The sequence below is a fragment of the Acipenser ruthenus genome, chromosome 2, assembly GCF_902713425.1.
Source record: "Acipenser ruthenus chromosome 2, fAciRut3.2 maternal haplotype, whole genome shotgun sequence".
Taxonomy (NCBI): domain Eukaryota; kingdom Metazoa; phylum Chordata; class Actinopteri; order Acipenseriformes; family Acipenseridae; genus Acipenser; species Acipenser ruthenus.
The window spans coordinates 96,366,742-96,392,372 of record NC_081190.1 but is presented as its reverse complement, the minus strand read 5'-3'; the positions used below and the strand labels follow the sequence as shown (position 1 = coordinate 96,392,372).

The window sequence follows — 25,631 nt, the reverse complement described above, 5'->3', positions numbered from 1 at the left end:
CAGTGTGACCTTGACCCAAGTCATTTTTGCTTCAGTCTCATTGCATCAAAGGCTGTAAAATACGGGACTGGAGAAGAATGCTATCCATGCAAGAATAAGCAAAATAATTGCTGGCAACGTGTTCGAAGAGGTGTTTTAACGGAATATAATATTACATCACAATAAACACCAACTATACATGGTACAGAGTGTACTTAAAACACACACAGAAAAACACCCCTACAGCTTCTGAAGACCATAATTGTCTCACAGTTTCTGTGGCTGTTGCTAGGGCTAGATGTATCCAATCAAAATGACTTGCTACACACATTCTTTTCTGGTTGGTTTAAAGTGCCTTTGTGCTGGCACTGGGAGCTATATGTGATTTTAATTAGAGTTTTGTCGTGTCAATCACATCTGTATCCATTACGGATTGGTGGAGTTGCTAAGAGCTGGTTTTGGGAGGGCGTCTCTCCGGATGGAAATGGTGGTCGGGTTTGCCCAGGTTAAGGGAAAAACGAACCGATGGAGGTTTAAAAAACTATCAAGTACAACATTCAAATAATTTAACATTGTGTTTAAATTCTGTTCATTTTCAAAATGGATTCCGAGAGGGACGATACAGAGTCGTGTATTGATTTAAATAAGGTGGAGGTAAGTGTTTATTATTGTACGGTACACAAATAAGAATGATTAATTACGGTGAGTACGGTAATAACCGCATTACAATAAGCATCGTTACTGCAGCATTCTCTTCAGCCACTAGGGTTGAGTTTGTATTAATAATCCAACAGATATGTTGCTGTAAATGAGTACGACAATAAAACAGAATACACAAGGTCCTTATTAATATGTCTAACTAAGGATGATCTATACGCCTAGTCGTTACAAATACGTTTTATTTAGTTATTTAATTACAATACAGGTAATACATTACACATCATAGCAATACTTTAGAGTTATATAAAACAATGCGCATATATATATATATATATATATATATATATATATATATATATATATATATATATATATATATATAATCTCCATCCTATCGATCTATCTGTATACTCTGCTGCAGCCAGGTAACTGGAAAATACTCTTGTTTTTATTTCAAACCAACTTGACTGGTACTTATACAAGAACTCGAAAAATGACAAACAACGGCTACAATTTTGCAAGTGAATATTATTTCATAAATGTAATAAAGTAATACTGTAAGGTTTTAGTTTGATTGGTAGATACTGTAGCTGCAACTCGCTGGTAATGGGATTTCACCAATGTCGTTTTTGCAGTAAAGTAAGTCTAAATTGGTTGGATATGTCCAGGGACTTGAAATATTTGCTTACAATGACTGTCCAGCATTTTATTATCCGTGACTAATTCAGAGAATTTAGTCCAGAGGTATCCAATCACAGCCATGGAGGGCCATTCCAATCCAGGTTTAACAGGTCAAATGATATAATTATCTCTCCCAGGGTCTGGATGCAGGTTTAATTGGTCCAATTAAACAATATAGAACAGGGTTGGAACAAAGACCAGGAATGGAAGGGCCAACTCTGACCACACCTGCTAGTCCAGAGCTACTGTGGCTGCTGGTTTTCATTTCTACCAATCTCTGCTACTTAATTGAACCAATTATTGCCATAATTAGTCAAGATTACCAGGTGTTCCAGATCTTTAGCTACTGATAATGTAAAGACACCTATAAAACCTGCTGGATAGGGGCTCTTCAAGACTAGGTTTGGAGACCCCTGTGCTAGTCTATCCTCCTCAGTCCCTGTATGCATTTAAATCAGGGGTGGGCAATCCTGGTCCTGGAGGGCCGGTGTCCCTCCTGGCTTTTGTTCCAACTGTGCTCTCAATTACTTAATTGTACTGATTATTAGCAATTATTGGTCTAATTAAGTAATTGAGAGCACAGTTGGAACAAAAGCCAGGAGGGACACCGGCCCTCCAGGACCAGGATTGCCCACCCCTGATTTAAATGGATGTTTGGATTTTCAGTATAAATCATAAACTAGGTTTTTAGGTGCTGGAACTTAAATGCATTTAAATGGAGCGTTTATGGGACCTCCTGGTGTGGTTTATATTGTATTAAACAGTGTTTTTGTTAAGCTTTGGAAGCACTAAAGTATGACCAACTTATCCCTTTAAAGGGATATCTTGCACCAAAAAAGTGAATGTAGAAATTTAGTGACACATCTTTCAACTCGTCTAAGATCAAGAAAATACCATTTATTGAAGAAATAAGTCTGAGGAGGCTGTATTACTTGTATTCACTGTAGAGCAGATTGGATACCACTGTAGAGGTATGCCACCTTTTTTATCATTATTTGTTTATTTAGCAGACACCTTTATCCAAGGTGACTTGCAGAGACTAGTTTGTGTGATCTATGCATCAGCTCCAGAGTCACTTACAACAATGTCTCGCCCGAAAGACGGAGCACAAGGAGGTTAAGTGACTTGCTCAGGGTCACACAATGAGTCTATAGCTGAGCTGGGATTTGAACCAGGGACCTCCGTGTTACAAGCCCTTTTCCTTAACCACTGTACAGAATCTCATATCCAGCTGTGATTAAACTTAATTTGGAGATTCTGCACGTGTTTATTTATAGATTTGTGACTTTCTGCGTTTTGCCTAAGCCGGGGTATAGATGCCTACTTTCCCAGTCTTTTTTTGTAGATGAGTCACAACTTCACATATCTCATGAACTGTTTGAGATGCCTTCATGTTTTAATTTTTTAGAAACTCTTTATGCAAAATCTAACAATACCTTTAACTTTATCCATTGTTGACCTTATTTAGCTGCCGTATTGTGGCCACATGACCAGGGTTGGGGTCAATTCCTGTTTTCAGTTCCTATTCCATTTCCAATTGGTTTTTTGAAATCAGTTCAATTCCCTTTTAATTAATTCCAGCACATCATTATTCAAAATTGCAATTAGCAGTATTCTGTTGATACGCTTCTCACCGTGGCAACAAATTACTTAAATTGAAGTCTCTGGTAATCAATTAAATTGGCTTCAAATGAAAGCAGTTGAACCATCACAGCAACTGTGTCTGTAAAATATAAGTTCCAATTCCTTCAAAGGAATTGGAACGAGGAATCGATTTAAAAAATATATTAGAAATGGCACCCTACACGTGGCCTTATTGTTTTCAGTGATGATGACCAAACGCTTTGAGATATTGACTATACTCTGATTCAGCTCTACAGAGTGAATTTGATACAATAAAAATGATCAGGTGCTGTTGAAGCCCATATGTGTATGCTATGATTACTATGCACCACCCCATAAAAACTGGCCAGTGGCTGCTTTTCTGACGATCGTGTTTGCAGACCTGTTTTTTTGCTTGGAATGGCACAACAATGTGTCTTTGTGTTCTTAAAACCATTACAGCCAAAATTCGTAAGCCATATCTCAAATCGAAGGCCTAGCAATGTCCAGTCAGTACATGAGCTGACGTGAAGGAGGTGGATACACTAACACGTCTTAGCGTACTCTACATATTTGAAGACTTGATCTGTGCAGCTGTATATTATGTTCTTCTTCCCTGGAGGCGAAATAGGTGATTCCCCCGTCACACATTTTATGCATATGTTTTAAATGCCATAGTTGGATTGTAATTGATTCTGTGTTTTGCTTTTATTGTGTCATTATGTTCCCCATGGCTGGTAATATGCCAGTGCCCAAATTCAGCACTCTGACAGCAAGATAAGTCATAGCCTGTGTGGATATATCCCAGCCGAATCTGTGTTCTTCAACAAGAATATGAACACAAAGAAAATTAATTAAATATCTTTCTTTAGCAAAATTCCTTTACATTTCTCCAGAGAATAACCGTGTCTGTAACAGCTGGTACAAGAACAAACTATCCTCATGGTATCTGGGTTGGAATAAAAACGGTTTAATATACTGTACAAGGCTATATGATTTTAAACTGGGGTGGAGAGACCAGAGGCTTGAGGCATGTACCATTTTATGGTAACAATGAGTATCGTTTTTTCAGTTTTTCTGTAGCTTGATCACTGATTAAATTCAGTTTTGCTTTTCTGTATTTTCCAGGCCACAGAGTTCTGCCCTAGAATCAGTAATTGGCAGTGTTAACAGATGCTCATCTGAATTCACTGCAGCAGGGGTGAGAACTAGCACAACAGCCTTGTAGTCAATATTATTTTGACAGTTATACTACATGGTTGTTTTTAAACCTCCAATAAGTTTCATAAAAGTAATTTGCTTTCCAAGTCCTGCAGAATGGAAGATCTGTCTTGGTTTGGCTGCATTGAGCAGCTACATCAGTACTGCTGCATTTTTATTGACAATTAGAACTTTACACATTCAGTTAGCAGTTTAAATGCCTTGTAGGGAAACCCGTTAATTGTTAATACTGTGAGTGGTGTATTGACATGTATGACTCGGTTTGTTTTTGTTATTTGCTTGAAGACAATTCAAAACGGCAACTTGGCCAACAGTAATAGCTTGTGTATACCACGTGACTTTTGATTTGCCAGTAATCTCCATGTCTGTTTTAGGTGGACTACAGTACTTGGCTGGAATTTCTTTGAATTGTTGTGCAATTTGTAATGGCAGTGTACAGCTGTTTTTTTATGGAAAGTCCTATTTCCCGTCAGTTATACAGTAGTTGACTGTTTATTCAGCAGGCCTTCCTCGGCTTTGAAAGATGGTGTAAATCTATGGAACATTTTGTATTCTAGTATTTCTGGATTTTAATGAAGAAAAGGTACAACAAACAACTACTAGACTGAAGCAAAATTTCAGACTTAGAAATGTGTACTCTGCAATGTATTTAGTGATCATGTAACATGTCAATTGGCATTCAGCCATGATTATTGAAAAGCAGAAGGCTGTCAGTTACATCATAATATAAGGGCATAATGCTGGGTGTCCGGCAAGCGGGTTGTCTGTCAACACAGTACTATAGCTACATTGGCAATCTATCCTGTCAACTCTAGTTGCAAGCGGGTCATGACAGTGTGAGCATGCAGACATATGCCACATATAGTGCATGGTACAGTATGGTACCAAGTGAAGTTGGAGCAGCTGCCCAAGATTGCTACTGTGTGACTTTCTACCACACAAGAGGATCTTTTTCACTAGGGTTTAACTACGATGCAGTGGATTTGTTTGTCAAACCAAGTAGCTGGATGTCTAAAATGCCCAAATTGTCAACTTTGTGAAAACGCTGTTTCAGTTTAAATCATAATTCATTTTCAAATTACAGATACTTGCAACATCAAGTAAACACTATCAAAATAGATAACAAACAGTATTCCTTTTCAAGCAATACATAATATTATAATTTAATAAATGGGGTAGAAATGGGTTACTGCCTGGAAGCGTATGTTGTATTTTTATGCCACTCATGGGAAATTCTTGTATAACAATTTGTCCATTCTCTTTCCTAGAATAACTATAGTATATGAATGTTCAGTATTATTATTATTATTATTATTATTATTATTATTATTATTGTTCTAGCGGCATGAAGATTCACAGAACACTATGTTCCCCCTTTTGAACATGCTGCGCAACACTGAGTTTAGAAAGTGTCATTCAGTGCGTGGATAAAGTGCTAAATCAGAAAGCGACACTTTATTTGGAACAGTAATCCAAAATAAGTCTTCTGATATGTTTTTTTTTTATTTTAAATCAGATTTAAACTACAGTATCAGATTTAATGTGTGTGTAACCTTGCTGAGTTGCACCAGGATTTGTTGGTATAGGTGAAAGTGTTAACTTTGCATTTTGTCTCCCAGTACCATGGAAGCGGCAGCCGGCCCTTCATAGCCAGCCCCAAGTACTGCCCTGGGGTGAATAAAAACAGCGGCTATGAGTGTGAGACGGGCCACTGCTGTGGAGAGACGGGGTGCTGTACGTACTACTATGAGCTCTGGTGTAAGTGGCAGCACAGCAACTTGTCAAATGCACTATTGACCTTGTAGTTGCTCTAGATTTAATGAGGGTTTCAAACTGTTTTAAGGGTGGGGCGTTAATTATGTTTAATTATTGCCAGAAGAGATCTATTTATTTTAGAGTAATTTCTGTATCACATGTACTTCTACAGGACACAGTTTGCTTGACTGACTTGTCTGTGGTGGCGCTGTACACATGCACTTTGTTCTGCAGGGTTCTGGCTCCTCTGGACCATCCTCATCCTCTTTAGCTGTTGCTGTGCATACCGTCACCGCCGGGCTAAACTGCGCATCCAACAGCAGCAGCGACAGAGGGAGATTAACCTGATAGCCTACCATGGAGCCTGCAATTACCCTGCATCCATGATGGACCTCAGTAGGTGCCATTGTTAACTTAAACATGAATGAAATGACACAACCTTCAGTGACCATACATATTTTTTAACGCAAGTACAAAGTAACAGTTTTTAACTGTATGTTTAGTAATACAATTCAAGAAAAGTCTTGATTTCTGATGTATATTTTATTATGAGGTGGTTGTTGTTTTATTACAATTTTTTTTAACACAATTGGAAAAGCAACTTCGAATCTGTCTTATTCCAGTGACATTGCCTGGGTTTCGCATCCCATGTTGGTAAAAATAGCTGGCTTTTCCCTTAGAGTGCTGCCAGTGGATCTTAAAATAGGCTTAATGAGTAGAAGACAAAACTGAGAGAGACTTTTGCATTCAGTAGGCCTACTTGTATAAATAATGTAGACATGTCATAATTGCATTGAAAGAGGATTCCAGCTCTGTGACTGTTACCCCATTTACACTTGCCACTTTTAAGCAGACTCTGAGATGGCTTAGGTCCTTGTTTCTGTAGTGTAAACCCCGTTGGACCAGTTCGAGCTGTCCTAAAAGTGGCCTGCTGCAAAGAAGGATCTGCGAGGGCTTTGGTCTGTTTTTTGTTCTACTGTGAACTCGAAGGTTCCTGAGACAGCTCACGTTTGCCACATACGCTCATGGGCAAGTGTTAAACGGGGACAAACAACAGCAACAGGAAGTTGTGATTGCTACTCTGACAACAGAACCAAACAATATCTTTGACGGAATGCTCTGTTCCATTTCTGATGGCAAAATGAAATCTCAATTAGCACGGAACGACCACCTTGACACAAGTAACACAATGACAGGCTTGTTGTTGATTTAAACACTTCCGCCTCTGTTTTGGGAAAGGGAAATGTCTTCACTTAAAGGGTGGTCGATATGATGTCATCAGGCACGCACTACAGTTCAGGGGCAATGCGCGCGCATATGGGGCCAGAACCAGCCTAGGTCTGTGCTTAAGTGTAAACGGGAGGGCTCAAATGATAAGAATCTTTTAATCTGGTTGAACCTAAGCCAGTTCAGGTCCAAGTTGTAAGTGTAAACACACCATGTGTGACCTTGGGCAGGACACTTGACCTCTTTGTGCCTCTAGTCTAGACATGAATTCTGTAAAACTCTGTGGCAGAGTGGTTGCAGTGGGTAGGTGTGTGGTGATGTCACGGACCAGGAAGTAGGACAAAACAAAAGGTACAGAGCTGAAACTGAGGCATATTGGCGCTCAGCGGTTTATTAATTAAACAAAACAAAACGGTGCAAGGACCAAAACAAAATACACACACACGGAACAAAAGTATATATTACTATAGCAATTGTTATATCTTATTCACAGACTCACGTCTTGTCTCTTCTCAGGCACCCTCGTCTCATGAGCCGGGAGTGGGTCTTTTATATCTGTGGCTGGAGCCTTAACTACCGATTAATAAATTACCTCATTAAGGCTTCAGCCACATTCCCACAGGTTTTATTAGGATGGGGAATTTACCCCCATCCATGCTCGCTACATTTTATGAGACTGGCTTTTTCGCCGGTCTCCAATAATAATAATAATAATACAGATTTGTCCGCCCGCATACAAATACATTATATACAAATAATATCATACAAATACAAATGAAATATATACATAAATAACTAAATAGGCACAAGGGAAAGGCTCCCCATCACACTTGTCCCCCTTTGTGCGCAGCACACATTGCCCAATGGCCTCCTCCCCCCTTAAAACTCCAAAAGTCTAAGTACACATTTTGGGGTGGGAACAGAGGCTTCCAAAGGCCTCCCAGTGGCAACTCGGGCCGTGGCATACTGGCAACCTCAGCCAGTAGTATGCAGGCAGCATCCCCCAGTGGAGACATGCAGAAGTCCCCAGGCGACGACGAGCAGGCGACGACGAGCAGGTGGCGGCGAGCAGGCGAACCCAGGCGAGGCAGGCTCGGCAGCCCTGGACGGTGCAGTACAGGGTAGGAGCTTGTCCTCGGGATGCAAAGGCTGCAGCGAAGTCTCGGGGGGCGAAAGCTTTAGACACCTTAGCAGTGCTGGCTCTGGACCCCCAGACAGCGGAGGTTCCGGACCCCCAGGTAAAGACCGCTCCGGGCCCTCCTGCAATATAAAAAGGAGAGACAGCGGCCGCTCCGGCCCCTCCGATAGTGGCCCCTCCGACAGCGACAGCTTCGGACCCTTCGATAGTGACAGCTCCGGACCATCGGGAAGTGAGTTTCTGGAGGGGAGCCCCTGGCCAAGATGACGGCAGCGGGAGCTCCACTTCTCCCTAATACTCTGTAGCCAATGGCTCCCTTTTCTGGGGCTCCGGCCCCAGACTTTCCAGCAGTGCAAAGGCTGCTGCTGGATTTACACCACCCTGGGTGGTGACGTGCAGGCATCCCCGGGCGGTGGCGATTAGGCAGCCCCAGGCGATGTGGGCTCGGCAGCCCCAGGCGGTGGAGGTGGGAGTGACAGGCACTCCTCCCATGCTGGTGGAGCCGGGAACAGTGGCCCATCTCCCTCGGGTGGTGGAGGAAGAGGCAGTTCCATCTCCTCTCCTCTGGGTGGTGCGGTTGGAAACAACAGGCAGTCTCTCTTGTCTCCCTCATGTGGCGGAGACAGGTCCCTCCAATCTCCTCCAGCATCGCTGGGCGATCCAGTTTCACACCACGGGCTGTCTTCCTCAGTCGGAATCGAGATCAGCCCGTGACTTCCCTGTGGAGGTGGGAGCTATATATATATATATATATATATATATATATATATATATATATATTCAGCACTCGCCATAGTTATCTTTAAATTAAACTCCTCAATTTATCTCTTATAGCATGTGTGTGCAGCATTATCAACATTGTTATGCATTTATATGAGTTTTAAAGTAATTAAAGGAGTTTTTTGTTTTTTCTCTTTGCAGGTTTCTTGGCCTCGTTCAAACTGCCATCCTACGAGGAAGTGGCGGCTTGTCCCAACACCCCTCCCCCGCCTTACAGCACTGTTTTTGCACTCCAGGGGGTGCAGTATGCCCACCCTGGGCCCAGCGGCATCACGTCATCCCAGAGTTCTGACAACTACACCAGCTGTTCCTGCGAGTCCTGCTCAGCCTCCTCCCCAAGCAGCACCTCCTTCTCTGTGCAGGTCACTGACGAGACGGATACCAGTAATGCCACCACCCCCAGTGAGGCGGGTGACTCCAGACCACCCAGCACCTCTGCAGCCACGGTTGAATCTGATCCCCTGGGGGCCATGGCTTCACAAGGTGACCCACAAGTGGAAAGTGCCGCCACCGAGAGTAGCACAGACCAGCAGTCTCCCAAAGCAGCCCAGTCACCACCCAAGCACGCTCTCTTCTCTTCCAACATCGACTTTTTTGAGCCTGAATGCCATGCCTGCTGTGCCTCAGACATCGAGGAGGAGGACGATGCAGAGGAAAGTCACTTCCGGCACCGCAGGCTCACTGGAGATTCTGGAATTGAGGTTTGTCGCTGTCAGGTGGAGAGTGAGGAAGAGGATCTCGATGAGAACAAGGAACATGTGGCTCAGGACACCTGCTTCCTGCATGACAGCTTGGAGTGCTCCCACAGAGCCGATGCCTCTCAGCCACAGTGTGAGGAGACAGTGGGCCAAACACAAGGGGAGTGTGCCAGTCTGTGCACAGCTATCACCCTGCAGCTGAGCGGGGAATCTGTTGTTACAGTGGAGTCAGTGTGATGTCATACTTTTTGTGGGGCTAAGCTTGTGCCCTAAAGAATTGAGGAAAGGAAAGAAATAAAGTCTGTGAATGTATTCCAAGTGTGGAAATTCTGAGCCCCGATGGCAACATGTGGCAGTAACGGAAGTGGCTTTTAAGCTTTGTTTGTGAACTTACCCATATAGTAGAATAAATAATGCTTAAAAAGGGGAGGAAAAAAAAGTCTGTGTGTATGATCTAACTTATGTGCATTAAACAAAAGGGTAAGTAGTGAAAACGAAAGTGAGCCTTTGCTTGCTCATTTACATTCATGTGTCTTAAAAACCAACAATGAACAAAGGTTTTTAAACAACACAAAAGAAAACAAAGCACTAGTGAAACTAAATTTGCATTATTTGGCTTCCAGAAGTCACGCAAAGAATAACACCAGCTGCTGGCGTAACATGAAGTCAGCATTGTTGTTAGTACCTCCCTTGTGTTAATTCAGGGGGTCGCACGTTGTTTTGTACCCTTCTTGTTATAATGTTGTAAATCATATACTTCTAAAATCACCCTTTTCTCATCTAATGTAAAATAATGTAGTTTTTCATTAGTTGTGTGGTGATAGTGGATTAAACCACTTATTCTGCTTTTTATAACCAGGCTTTTGTATTGTATGAACCTTGTGAAAGACTTCAATCCATCTGTGCTCTGTTGATTTCTCATTGTGTTGGAACAAAAGCAATAATATACTTTTTTTTACTCAATTGCAGTGAAAGGCAATTGGGTGTTATAAAAATCTAGTGTTATCTTTTGGATTGAACTGCAAGGAAATAATTATTTTGGGTAGATGTGTGTATTACTAACAAACATTCTCCCCCATGCTTAGTCTCATAGCTGTTTCTTAAGGGCTTGAAGGTGAGGGTACCGCTTTGCAAGACAGTGCTTGAAGTAACTGAACTGATAAAATCAGTGAAAAAACCCTCCAAGGCACTAGTTTCGCATTGATAAAATTGCAAGAAAACACAAGTTGCATTGGTATCTTGTATTTCAAATAATAGATCAGCTGGATTTGATATTAAGTTTATTTCTCCATGGTACTGTAAGACCACATTTTGTGTGTACACATTCTGTAATAATGCCATACTGAATGCCATTCTCGGTAGGAAATTTGAGCCAAACCATTCTCCTTGCAAAACTGTGAAGAAAACGGAGCATGTAGCTTTAAAACCAGTTTTATTTTTAATGTGTCTTTTTTTAATTCATGCAAAATATTAGATACCCTGATTTAAGTAGCAAGCTGTTAATTTCCTAGATGGTGATTATAATGTGTGCCCTGTATAAGTAAAAGAAATAAAAAAAATAAAAGTTGGTTTGCTTCTACCTTCACACCAGAAACTTTTGTTGCTCAAAAAAATTTATAAAACCTCTTCAAGGTACATATTAACTTCGGAGGCCTGGGTTGAGGTACAGCAAACCAACAGCCATGCACTGTGGTTGGAAACGGGAATAGCAAAAAAATGGGGTCATCTTTCAAGACTAACTGTACGAAGAGAATGCATAGCAGATATTCTCTCCTTTTCTGTGATCTGTACACAGTTATTTTATGTTTTGTTTATACCAAGTTAGCAGTGCAACAGTGCAATATTATTATTATTATTATTATTATTATTATTATTATTATTATTATTATTATGATTTGACCTCAATGTTAATAAAGCTGCAGCACTGCTTTTCAGAGTGCCCAGTCACATCACTCAATATCTGCAATGTTGCCTCATTTCTCTGCCAATCCTAGCCAGCTATTCGCTTTGATCAAGCGGCCCATATGTAACCAAACTGCGGCTGTATTATATTGATGGAATAACTGTGCAGGTGCACAACTTATCCTTTACAATTTTCGCTTAATGAATGGTACCACCGCAATAAAAGGAAAAATAATATGATTAACAATTCTTTTCCCGTTTTTATTTAATATATCATTTTTCACGACAGTTTGTGACTGACAAACTGCTGGTTTAGACAGAATACCAAACAGTAGGCTTTATTCTTAAAACTTATTTACATGTCTTTGGATGCACAGAATTAAAATACAATATTTAGGAATCTCTTTGGAGACACTGGTATTCACTTTCTGTTTGGCAAATTTATTATAAATAATACAAAATTGTCTGCATTGTAAACGTTTATCACGTTACTATTCACTTACCGTCTCCGCATAATTATGTGGGCCATTTAAAATGTTTGCAATATCAAAAACATTAACATAAAAACAATAATAACTAACAATGTTTTTTTTTTTTTTTTTTTAAAGCCAGCAAAAAAAAATATCCAGAGGGACTCCCTGTAAGTCACACCTGTCAAAGTTGTTTTCAAAATAAGAGAGCTTTTGTAAACTGAAATCTTAGTGACCAAATTGAAGTGAATACCTACATAAGACAAAGGCATACAACTATTTCACTTCATTACTTGGTAGAATGATAGACTGGCACGGTGCTCCTTCTTTTTACTTTTCAAAAGGAAAAATATCAAACAGAAAAACATCCATGAAGTGCTTCACAATCAAATTCTCTCTTGGCCCCTGTGGTTCTTATTGTACTGTTGTAGGTGGCTGATATGGCAGCAGCCAATACTTTAACAGGTCAATAAGTCCATCATACATTTAAAAAAAAAAAAAAAAAACCCAAATCAATCAATATTTATTTTATATAGCGCCTTTCATAGTGGACCACCATCACAAAGCGCTTTACAAGATAGTGAGGAACAATGCGTAATACATTAAATACAGTGAAATACAGGGCACAGTACATTAAATACAAAGTAAAACTCACTTCAAATAGAAAAATCAAATAATCATGATCGAATACCATTTGATGGTACTACATACATTATATATACACATACACACATCTATAATGTGATTCAAAGCAATAGAGACACCAAGAGGGTCAATGGAAAATGCACCACTGATTGAGAAAGATAAAGTTCCCTGAAAACTCAAATTTTGCAAATCTGATTTTGTTTGAAGAAATGTGTTGGTCACAATTAATTATAGCAACCAAATCACTAAAATTGTTTTCATAATTTATAACATGTATTTTTCAACTTTAGATGGAACATATTTAACTTAAGTAACATACCTTTTCATGTAATAAGCTTCAAACTGCGACTGGCAGAAATTAAACTCTTTGTTTGATATTTTTGGTGGCTCTAAAAAGAGCCTTTGTGTTGTAAAGTAGGGATGGTCTTGGTTTACTTGGAGCTGGTGTATTTGGTGACTGCCTTGGTGCCCTCAGACAGGGCATGCTTGGCCAGCTCTCTGGGCAGCAGGAGGCGCATGGCTGTCTGGATCTCTGGAAGTGATGGTGGAGCGCTTGTTGTAATGAGCCAGGCTGCACACAACAACATGGTATTGCAACATTATTCATTACACTGCACATGTTATCAACCGGAATTTCTAAAGCAATCGATGCTGAAATTGTGATAGAATCGCCTTATTTAAGTATACTGTAGCGTGCACAGGGGTTGGACTAGATTTGTAGCAGTAATCGGCAATAAAATAATTTTTTGTGAATTGAGAATCTCAGAATTTGATATTACTGAATTTCTATTGTGTAATGTAATAACTATACTTGTTGTGTAGAAATTAGATCAAACATTGCCAAAGTGAAAATAGAACCCCTAGTATATTTGATTAACTGGACACATTTACCACTTCTCTTCAGTCCTCAAAATGTTTCATAGTTAGTGTACCTTGAATGAAGTGCATTTTTAAAACCATTAACTGTCAAAGACCTTGAAAAATATTAAATATGTCAAACTGAACAAATAATTAGATCAATTATGTTAATTGAGAGCTTAAGTTGGAATTAAAGCCAGAAGACCCTGCGGCCCTTGAGGACTGGAGTGTGACACCCCTGCCCTAGAGCTTCCCCATAGCTTGGCAGTTCACAATATTATCATACTTTTCCCAATTTAAGAACATAAAAATCTGGTCACCTAATTTATACTTCTAAAAATGTGCTTCACTGATACGACACGTTGAAAACAGCAAAGATCATGAGCAGCACAGAGCGCTCTCCAGGCACAATCGCCTGCTTTACCCACCACTACATAAACAGTATATCAGAGTGAAAATCCGCTCAGTCAATATCATGCACAGGTGGAAAGTGCGGACTTGATAGATTCTGTGTTTTTTTTTTTTCCCCCATCTGCGGTTCAGTTTGAGCTGCTAAACAAAAACATTATGCACAGTGGTTTAGAGATAATATATAATTGTTAAAAAAATCAATTCAAGATCTAGACAGCATTCAGAACTGGGCAGACACATGGCAAATTACATTTAATAGAGAAAAGTGTAAGGTACAGCATGCAGGCAACAACAATGTGCATTATAAATATCATATGGGAGATACTGAAATTGAAGAAGGAATCTATGAAAAAGACCTAGGAGTTTATGCTGACTCAGAAATGTCTTCATCTAGACAATGTGGGGAAGCTGTAAAAAAAGCTAACAAAATGCTTGGCTATATAGTGAAAAGTGTTGAATTTAAATCAAGGGAAGTAATGTTAAAACTTTACAAAGCAGTAGTAAGACCTCATCTAGAATATTGTGTTCAGTTCTGGTCACCTTGCTACAAAAAGTATATTGCTGCTCTAGAAAGCGTGCAAAGAAGAGCGACCAGAATTATTCCGGGTTTAAAAGCTTTCAAAATTCTAAAAGGTATTGACAATGTCGACCCAGGGGACTTTTTCGACCTGAAAAAAGAAACAAGGACCAGGGGTGACAAATGGAGATTAGATAAAGGGGCATTCAGAACAGAAAATAATAGACACTCTTTTACACAGAGAATTGTAGGTGTCTGGAACCAACTCCCCAGTAATGTTGTTGAAGCTGACACCCTGAGATCCTTCAAGAAGCTGCTTGATGAGATTCTGGGATCAATAAGCTACTAACAACCAAACAAGCAAGATGGGCCTAATGGCCTCCTCTCATTTGTAAACTTTCTTATGTTCTTAAGATCATTATTTTCTTTTACTTTCTTTTTTATTTGTGAATGTCTGCGTGCCCCCTATGACCCTTAGAAGTACCCCCAGGGGAAAAACTCTACCCTAAATAATGTGGACCTGCATTTTTAGAACACCGCCCTTCTTTGAAGACATGCTATCCTCTGTTTAACAGGGAAAATGACAATGCATTGTCTGCCAAGTATTTGGGTAATTCTGTGGGACTCTGTTCACAAATTAGATAGAGGTCGATGTTTGAGAAATGTGTCCCTAAAGAAGACTGAAACAGTGTTTCATGAACATCAAATGTATTTAATTGATCAAAGATTATTATTATTATTTTTTTAATAACTCCATTAAAGCTTAGTGAGGAGGGATGAGAACACTACTTACAGGCTAACAAGCTTTTACTTTATTGTATATGTTACTGGTACTATGGATCGCATGTCAGCATCTCTAGAAATGTGGCTGTGTGTATCATTGTGACAGCAAAGCACACTGTGATAGATCCAACCCAGTTTCAACAATCCAGAAGCCTTTGCAAAAAAAACAAACAAAAAAAAAACATTTCCACAGTACAAAATTACAGAACAGTGCTCCCCTTTTGACACTGGATTTGAATGGGGCAGCTTTGGGACTGTCACAAGTTGTATGGTCATTATGAGCGAGATTTCTGAATGGGTTTTATAAGAGAAAGGGATGGGTTTCTGACTTAAACAGTGTGCCCTCAAAACTGCTTCACAGCTTAAGATTTATTTTTTTAATTCAGTTGCTTAAAGTGTGTCATTGATAAAAAAATATATATATTTTACATAGTTAAAGTTTGTAACCATGTTACAAAAAAATAAATAAATAAATAATAATCTGTATAGCAAAACTTGAAGATCAAGAAGTAATTTATAACCACCTGCTGCTGCAAGTTGACTAGGGACTTGACTGGTAACTTTCAGTGGTGTTGATATAAGCAACAGGGATAGCAATTAGATATTTTGTTTTGATGGTAGATCAGCATCATCACTAAAGCTGGTTATGTTCTTGGAAAATAAGGTTGTTTTGATCATAGTTATCAGGAGGATGTTTATTGAAAGTTCATGAGCTTGAGAAAGACCTTCAACTGTGGTTGTTTTCCTGTGGAAAAGTATACAAATTAAAAAATGGAACCAATTGCCTGGCAACAGGTTGATCTCTGACTTGGAACAGCAGGCAGCTATAAATGTGTGTGATTGGCTAGAAATAAATATTGAGGGACGGACATATTTCCAAAAAAATGTCACATTCTCTTTTAAAACCATTTTCACCAATTCATATAATTGCTCTGTACAAAATGCAGTGCGGGAGGCTTTGCAGATGACTTGGTTCTGGATTGATAACTGTCCACAATAGTGGAAGTTATGAGGTTAACAATAGAGTTGTTTATTTCTAGTTTTGAAATCTGTACTGTTTTTTTTTCCAGTTGACCTTCCTATGATTACTCATTCAAAGTCAGTTTGATGAAACATTGGCATACAAAAATGCTTGCGTCGACTCTTTCCTTTTTTCTTGAGCAATATCTCAGTTATGTCTAGCAATAATTTAATACAGTTTACCTACACTGCCAATATTCTGTCAGTTGGATCTGCAATTTTCACAAAAAGAAGCAACTTTTTCACTTTGTGAAAATCGGCTTTTTTTTTCTGTGATCGCATCTTGTGAGTTGTAAATTGCTTACAGCAGCGATTTGATCCGTTTGGTGAATGCATTTACTTGTTAAGATAGGTGATTGGCCAGCTACTGCTTGTTTTGTCCTTCATGCCACACTTGAATAGAGGATACTGCAGTTTTTTTTTTTTTTAAGGGATTGTAAATTGATTCGTATGTATACATCCCAGATCTTACCCAGGCACACATACCCCCTTTGTGCTTATTTAACTCTGAAAAACAAAAAAACAACAACTGAAAAACGGCCTCTACAGTTTCTTAAATTCCACACATCTTCTCAAAAAGTGGTTATAAACTGTAACGTCATGCTTGTTGCACCCAATCTGATTTGTCTCATAGGGGGTGGTGTATTAGACTAAATTCATCATGTGATTCTGCTTCCTATTTTTTTTGGTTATTATTACTACAATGAACCCTGTGTATAACCTAAGTCTTGCATCTTAGGACAGCCATACCAGCTCAAGTGGACCAAATTATGTGGAGGTGTTTCCCTATCAAGTACGAAATGTAACGTTAATGGGTATTTATCCTAAAGACCCTGATAACCTGAATAAGATATATCCAAGCTGCACGTCAGAGTCTGTGACGCGGTCATGCCAGCCCCCGAGGGCATAACTGGACAGCACACACAGACATCGTCATCATTTTTTCTTTCATCCGAACCTGAGCTGGAGAGACTAGGAACAGATAAGTATCAAGTTACTTTTATCTGCTTATTGGCTTGTGTAATGACACTAATTAATGTGATTTATTGTTACGTGCATAGGCGCCGCCTGGGGGGTGGGAGTGGGGGTGGGGGTGGGGGTGGGGAATTTTAAAAACGCATCCCCCCCCCCCCCCCCCCCCCGGGATTTGATAGGATGTTGATGAACTTGTAGAATGTGGGACTCTATGACCAGGCACTAGGACCACGCGGAATGCAGGTTGTAACTCACTTTTTGCAACCACTAAGAAGCTATAAAAATGGAAACTGTAGCCCGTTCATCCGAACAGCTGGGGAACATAGCAGTGGTTTGTATTTATTAGCGTTCAGATGTTTACAAAAACAGCAATACATGTACACGTATTGGACTCAAAAGGTTTATTTCAAAATGAGTATTTTTCTGATAGCCCCTATAACGTCACTCTGCAAAGCACATCTGGTACTGCAGCGTTATTTACAAGTATAATAAATGTAAAACTTCAAGTTTCAATACTGTTCTCAAAACAGCAGGCTGTAGTGCTGTTGGTCTTAGTTTTGCGCTTACATTTGTATGGATATTTTCCACAAAACAACAACGAAGATTGGCAGTTTATGACGTTTGAAATTAAATCAGCGACAATACAGTATCACGTCTCTCTGAACAGCTTCTGTACAAGTTTAAATTCCAAATGAAGGTAACTTGCGTTTCTTCATTTACTATTTTAACTGACTCATCTCTTCATACAACGTAAAAGGTTTTTAGTGAATAATAATTATTATTCAAAGATCTGCATGCAGCTCCCAACAATTGGGTACAAAACCCAGGCACATACAGATACGAACTTGAATTTGAACTGAAGCACATGTGGAAGCGACAAATCACGGTCAGCACATACTAGCATAGAAACAAAAATCACATCCCTCTTCCCACAGTATAATGAGTAAAAGTTAAATAAATTAATATTTTATTATGTTGTTTTTTTTTTACTTTTGCTTTTGTAATTTCTGAATATTGTGTATATAAAAATCAACTGCGGTCAAGCTATCAGACAGTTTTGAAATGCCGGTCAAGCTATCAGACACTTATCTCGCAATCAGACGCTTTTTTTTATTTACAGTAAGCCCAATATCAGCCCTATAGTCGTTATATGGTATTTATGCAGATTTGCACCTACAGTAGTACAAAAAACTTCCCTCCCTAATTTCACTTCAGATGTGTTGTACACATGTCCCTCTCTCATATATCACAGTGTGAAGTTATTTGCTATTGCTTCATGAAAATAAATAAAAACAAACACACAATAATAACTTGCTCAAAAGAGCCAACTTCCCTATATATATATATACACTGCTGTGCCAAAGCCTTAGACACATTCAGGACTTACAATATATATCAATCTTAGGAGCATCAACAATTTATTCAAAGCTTCCACTGGTGTTTTCAGCTGTTGTGCAGCTTTGACTGTTGATGCAGCTTGGTTTGGAGGGGGGAGGCCAGGCTTGTCGTTTAGCGGTCTTTGGTTCGCGTTCATCAGGGTCTTCAAGAACTTGTGATCACAGCAACTCGGGGTGAAGTGTGGCTGGGCAGCTGGTGTGAGGTGTTGTGGTGGTTATTCCATCACATTTACCCAGTGCTTCTCAATAGGGGGGGCACACCCTCTAGGGGGGAGCGAAGCAATCCAAGGATATGGGGAGGTGGGGGCGTGAGAAGCATCCAAAAATAAAAAAAAGTAAATATATATATATATATATATCAATAGAAAGGCCATTAAAAATCCTTTAAATTGATGTAAGGCACGGCAGGTTCAGATAAACAATGCGCGATTGAAACGCGAAAAATGCAAAGAGTAGAAACATGCAAAAATGTCTTTTGCACAGCAGTGTATACAGTATATACAGCTGTAGTCGAAAGTTTACATACCCCAATGAGTATTTATAATTTCTAGAAAATTCTCAAAAACAAGGAAAAATCTTTTGTAGCAAATGTTTTCTGTTTGTGGATGAGGAAAAAAAGTTACAAGAAATAGATGTCTCCAATTATTTCAGCGATATTTTAGCAAAACTCCAAAAATGCTAATTCAGAAGTATTCATACCCATTGATACTATGATAGTATTATCTACAAGAAAGACATGTCTCTAAGAAAGAAGGTTATTTCACCAAGAACAAGTAGAAGAATTGTGAGGAAGGTTAATAACAATCTGAGATTGATTGCCAAAGATATTCAAATTTCCATTTCAACCATAGGTTGAGTATTGCATGGTGAAGGTCTCAATGGTCGCAGGCCAAGGAAAAAGCCACTCTTAGGAAAACGCCACAAGGACAATCGCTTAAAGTTTGCAAAATTACATTTTAATGATGGGTATGAGTTCTAGTCAAAGGTTTTGTGGAGTGATGAAACAAAAATCAATTCATGTGGTCACGCTGATAGTTGTTATGTTTGGAGAAAGTCTAGTGAGGCATACAAAGAAAAGCACACCATACCTACTGTCACACATGGAGGTGGTAATATCCTTCTATGGGGCTGTTTTTCCTCTAATGGCACAGGAAATTTAGTTCCAATACATGGTAAAATGGATTCCATAGCATACCAAAAGATACTGTCCAATCATCTGAAACCCTCCGCTACAAAACTTGTTCAGAAAGACGTGATACTGTATTGTCGCTGATTTAATTTCAAACGTCATAAACTGTCAATCTTCGTTGTTGTTTTGTGGGAAATATCCACACAAATGTAAGCGCAAAACTAAGACCAACAGCACTACAGCCTGCTGTTTTGAGAACAGTATTGAAACTTGAAGTTTTACATTTATTATACTTGTAAATAACGCTGCAGTACCAGATGTGCTTTGCAGAATGACGTTATAGGGGCTATCAGAAAAATACTCATTTTTACATAAACCTTTAGAGTTTCATGGTGTGGTTGTCTTTGTATAGTTTCAGTCTCTCTACAGACCCTATTGTATAGTTTTAGTCTCTCTACAGACCCTAAATACTTGGTGTTTCTTTTTGAACGTCAACCTCACCTGTTAAACTAGAAACCTGACATTTCCTTCTCTCTAATTCTAACTTTCTTCTGATACATTAGAGTCCTGTGGTGCTCTTTATACTTTATCATTTAATAAAACTGCTTTGAAAAAGGCAATTTTAAACTACACTTGTGACTATTGACTTTCATTTAATTGAAGGGGCTTGTGTGAAGGAACCCATATCTTGGTCATGACTTAGAGGTCCCCTACCTCTCTACTAAACAAGGGGTGGCATAGTTTTTGAGGTGTATTTGACTACATTTGAAAGGGTATTCAACCTTAAAACCTTAAACCATGACAGACGCTACAAACTGTAAGTTTTATTGGAGGGAAACTGTGCTGCACTAATTGAAATACTGGCTTAGTTTATAGAAAAGTCTTAATAGTTGGAAAAAAAACTATTTGCCATGCTGGTGTTTTAAGTGCTTATTTCAACAGACATCGATCGCTAGTCTTCTAAAAAGAAACTACCAGTGCCCAGTATTTTTGCTGTCTGTACCGAAGAAGTTTCAGTGTGTTCATAGCTTGTTTATTTATTATCAATGTAGAGTTCAAGTTGGAAATCTGCTGCATTAGATGTCTGTCTGATTTATTGTTATGTTTTAGTAGATAAAGCAACTGCAGATTTAAAAAAAAAAAAAAAAAGATATTGAACAGCAGCAACACAATTTTAGTATTTTGCAGTAAAACTACTTTGTACACTTTAATTTTTTTTTTTTACAAGTAGAATATAATAATAAAGTAGCAGCGCAGCATTTAGCGGGGGGAGTGACGACTAACTCCGCCCCCCCCCCCCCCCCCCCCTCCCGCCGGGAATTTCAAAACTCGCCGCCTATGGTTACTACTCATACGTATTGTGCACTCTGCCATGGTTTTCGTTAGTCCTGCAGTGGCCTTGTGCCCTGTGCGAAGCCAGCAGCTCCGTCGCCCCTTCCCTGGGATCAAACAACCTTAACTCAGCTACTTGTGCTGTCTCTCAGGTGGCTAGCTTTGTTGAAGTAAAAAAATTAAATTAAATTTTCTGTTACAAAAATTATATAAATTTAACGGTAATTGGGTTGTTACTGTTTTTGTGAGAAAATGTGTTTCTCTGTGTGTATTTTTCTGTTTACTGCTCAGCAGTACTGCGTTGACTGAGACGTGCGCCCGTTGCCACATTAATTCTGTTTGTATTGTGAAGGCTGGTAGGGCTCTATCAGTAGGCTTTCCTCAGTTTTCGGACTGTTGGGTTAGCCAAAAGCGCTGTAGGTGGGCATCCCTATAGATCGCTCCTGTGGTAACTGTGGGTCTAGATCTGCTCCCATTCATCGAACGAGGTTGCCCTTCCGATTCACTAGCAGTTGCTGGGCTCAGCTCTGCTTCGGGTCTGACTGTTCGCAGTCCCTCCTGCGGTGTTTCGTTGCCACTCTGGTCTCTGCTTGCAGTGCCATTGCAAAGACTGTCAGGCCTCTAACTGTAGGCTTCCCTCAGTCTTAAGACTGTGTCGGTTTGCCTGAAGCTCTATGTGGGCATCCCTATAGACTGCTTATGTGGTAACTGTAGGTCCAGACCTGCTCCTGTTAGTGCGCAGGGGATGCGTACCCCCCATTGCGCACTAAAGTACTTACCCGGTGCTACAGGCACCGAACCAGTATCAAACCGACCCGTAACATTGCGGTACCGTCCGGGTTCCGACCGGTGTTTGAGTAAGGCTGGTACCAATCATTCCTTGTTCCCAGTTGCTGTCTTTAGCAAGCTGAGGCAGCAACTGTACATTCTTACTGTACATTGCTTGCTATTTTCATAATGCCTGGGTTTTATCCCTGTGACAAATGCATGGCCAGCCGGCCAGTGAACAAGCATATGCTCTTCCTGCACGCAAAGGAGGCACTGGTAAATTGCATTTTCTGCAAGTTTTATGTGCAATCTCCAAGCGTACGCTGGAGAAACACATCACCCTCTCATAGAGGGGTAGCTGATTCCTCACCCCATGGCTCTGTGCCAATAGAGAGCCATGCACGTGGCTACTGCACTGCAGTTCAAGCACGGTCCCCCTCCCTTTTGGGGCAGCATCAGTCACAGACCTACAGGACGCCGCTGTGGTGTCTTAGGAAGTAGCAGCTCTGCTGCAAAAATGGGCTATTCGTATGATACATCCCTCCAATTGGAGGACGGGTTCTACTCCATGCCCAAGCGGGATGGTGGCCTCAGACCAATCCTCGACCTCAGGCAGGTCAACCTGTATCTGAGCCGAAGGAGGTCTAAGATGTTGACGATGCAACAGCTGTTGCAGTCATTCAGGCCAGGCGATTGGTTCACCATGGTGGACCGCAAAGACACTTATTTCAATATCCCCATAAAAACCAGCACACTTAAGTACCTGCGGTTCACTTTTCAGGGTCTTGCTGTTTGCCCTCTGTCTAGCTACCCATGCCTTTTCGAAGCTCAGGGAAAGTATACTGGGCCCCTCTGAGACTCAAAGGTATCGGAGTACTCTATTATTTGGAGGACTGGCTCATTTTGCCCAGTCTCCAGCTTACACATAACTGTTCATCGGCCACCTTCAACGGTTGGGGCTTACGTGAATCTTTTCAGACAGCCTCCTATCTAGGAGTGTGCTTGGACTCCAGGTCCATGCTGTCCTCTCTGTTGGATGGTAGAGTGCAGGTCTGGGTCTGTCGAATAGGGTTATTGACATCTTGCAGAATGCCACAGCAGCGTCCACACGTTCCCAGTATGGGTGCAAGTGGAGCATCTTACAGACATGGTGTCTGCCTTGTTGGTTCCACCCCACGACTTGTGCCATGGCAGTAATACTGCAGTTTTGCAGGACCTGTTCATGAGGGGAATTCCCCTCTACATTAAAGGTCTATCTGGCAGCCATTCGGCTTGCCATGTAAAATTGACTCAGTCTCCCAAGGAGCTCAGCTTCCTGGGGTGGGGGGGTGGACATTTTTTAAAGTGGTTTGGCGGCTTCGGTCGCCTATGAAGGACATTGTTCCTTGCTGAAGGTTAAACATGGTGCTCAATGCACTCTTGAAGCCTCCATCTGAGCCAAAATGTTATTGCTCAAGTGACTGTTTGCTTGCTATCACCTTCGCAAAGCGGGTGAGCAAGATGCAGGGTTTCTCCTTAGTGAGAGCCTGCTTAATTTTTACAGGACAAGGGTTACGCGCCATACCAATCCTGCCTATTGCCAAACACTGTCTCAGCATTCCATGTCAACCAGTCTGTGGAATTGGAGGCTTCCTTCCACCTTCTTCCAGCCTGACAGGGAGCTGCACCTCCATACGCTCTACCCAGTGCGGGCCCTAGCATGCATTGTTGACAGGACAAAACTTTGGAGGCAGTCTGGATGATATGTTGTCTACTCTGGGACTAAGTCCCATGGTCAAGCCCTGTCTAGGCAGAGGCTGTCCAAATTGATAGCAGACACATGCAGGACTGCCTATGAGCTGGCCAACTTGCCCTCCAGAAAAGCTCACTGCCCATTCCTTCAGGGGCATGGCAACTTCATGGGCTTTGTTCCAGGGTGCATCTTGTCAATGACATTTGCAATGCAGCGGTGTGGGCTACTCCACATACCTTTACTAGGTTCTACAGACTGAATGTCGTGGATCCACAAAACCCTGGCTTTGGAACTAGAGTATTAAGGGCGCCTTCCAGGTCAACCTTTACAAATAGACGTAGAGGTGAGTTTCTCCCTCAATTTTTTAGCCCTAGCTACTTGTACTGGGGTTCCTCATGGTAACGTGAAAAGTGGCTTTTGGCTTAGCCTTGTGGCATTCCAGTTGGTCTGCAATATTGCCTTGCAACAGCTTTGGTATTCATACCCATTAGGTAATGGTTACATTTTGTACTTGATAGGGAACGTTAGGTTATTATCATAACTCTGGTTCCCTGAAATAGAAATGTAACAATTAACCTTCAAGGGTGCTGTGTCCATGATTGCAGCAGTCTTGAAGGAAAAATTATGGAAATGTCTGTGTCTGCAGTCCACTTATGCCCTTGGGAGCAGGCATGACTGCATCACAGGCTCTGACATGCAGCTTTGATATATCTTATTGAGGTTATCAGGGTCTTTAGGATAAATACCCATTAGGTAATGGTTACATTTCTATTTCAGGGAACCAGGGTCATGATAATAACGTTCCTACATTTGTGGTTGATGATAAACCACACCTGATAGAGAAAAGGATTCCAGGGTAGGTGCATTCAAAAGAATAGGTGGGTACTCATGCCAGGCATGGTGAGAATGTGGTGGTAAATGTGCCTATTTTGATTACACATAACCTAGATAATTAAAGGACAACTAAAGGTTGTTTCAAAGGGGCTTCCAACAAAAAATAATGAATTGCAGTAAAGATCCAAACTACGCTCTTGGTCCAAGTGAGCTGGAATGACTCAAAGAAACATTAAAAATAAATATTGTAGACAATAGTATTAAAACTAGCATGCAGAAGGTACTGTAGTGGTTTTCCAATCGTCTCGTGAACCCTGGAGTACAGCCTTGGTTGATCAATTGTGTAGAAATGTTATCATGCTGGCTACCACTAGACTGACTGGTAAAAGCACATATTCTGACAGTTTAATGCTGGGATCTAAGGACTGCTGTACTGTTTAAAAGCAAAAGTTACTTGATGTTCTCTATAGTCAGATGAAATGTAACAGATGTCAATTATCTTACTGTGTACTCATATCAGTGCATTTTTATAACTCCTTGTGGGTGTATTTTTCAAATATATATTTTACAAGTTATACCAGATCCTAAATTCCATGCTGTTGGGTTTTCATCCGACTTGTCATGTTTTGTTGTTGTTGATATTTTTATTATTATTTATTTTTTGTAAAAGATCCTGCCATTAATGACAACTCACATTCTTTATTTCACCATTACAGTAATAGTAACTGCTTAATTGCACTTAGCAGTGAATGTTGTTCATGAACAATTGGTGTGAAAATAAATGTTACAAGTACTAAACATACTACATTTTAATAAAATAATGCAAATCAAAGCATATGAGATTTATTTCTGTTAGAAATGTTCTCTAGTCGTTAAGCTTTTGTTGGGTTACATATCTGTCGATTTAAATTATAAATCAAAAATACTTCTGAAGTTCAGCGTAGACTGATCCTTGAACAGAATCTGTGGTTGCAAAAGGCTTGCATTATCATTTGCATGAAAGTCAACATTGATAAACGAATGAAAACAACACAGAGAACATGATGTTTCAACAGCCTCTAAGAACAAGTATGTCAGTTACATACATCCCCCACCATGGCTGAAAATTCAAAATTAA

At 40.2% G+C, this 25,631-nt stretch overlaps 1 protein-coding gene across 1 annotated transcript; it reads left to right on the top strand.

Moving 5' to 3' along the window:
* The first annotated feature begins 389 nt into the window (after positions 1-389).
* LOC117409035 (WW domain-binding protein 1-like) lies at positions 390-11,890 on the top strand. Its single transcript, XM_059004378.1, has 4 exons — positions 390-633; positions 5,763-5,901; positions 6,133-6,294; positions 9,185-11,890. Exons 1-4 carry the CDS (start codon positions 580-582, stop codon positions 9,976-9,978), a joined length of 1,149 nt encoding a protein of 382 aa, XP_058860361.1. The 5' UTR covers positions 390-579; the 3' UTR covers positions 9,979-11,890.
* Positions 11,891-25,631: the final 13,741 nt, after the last annotated feature.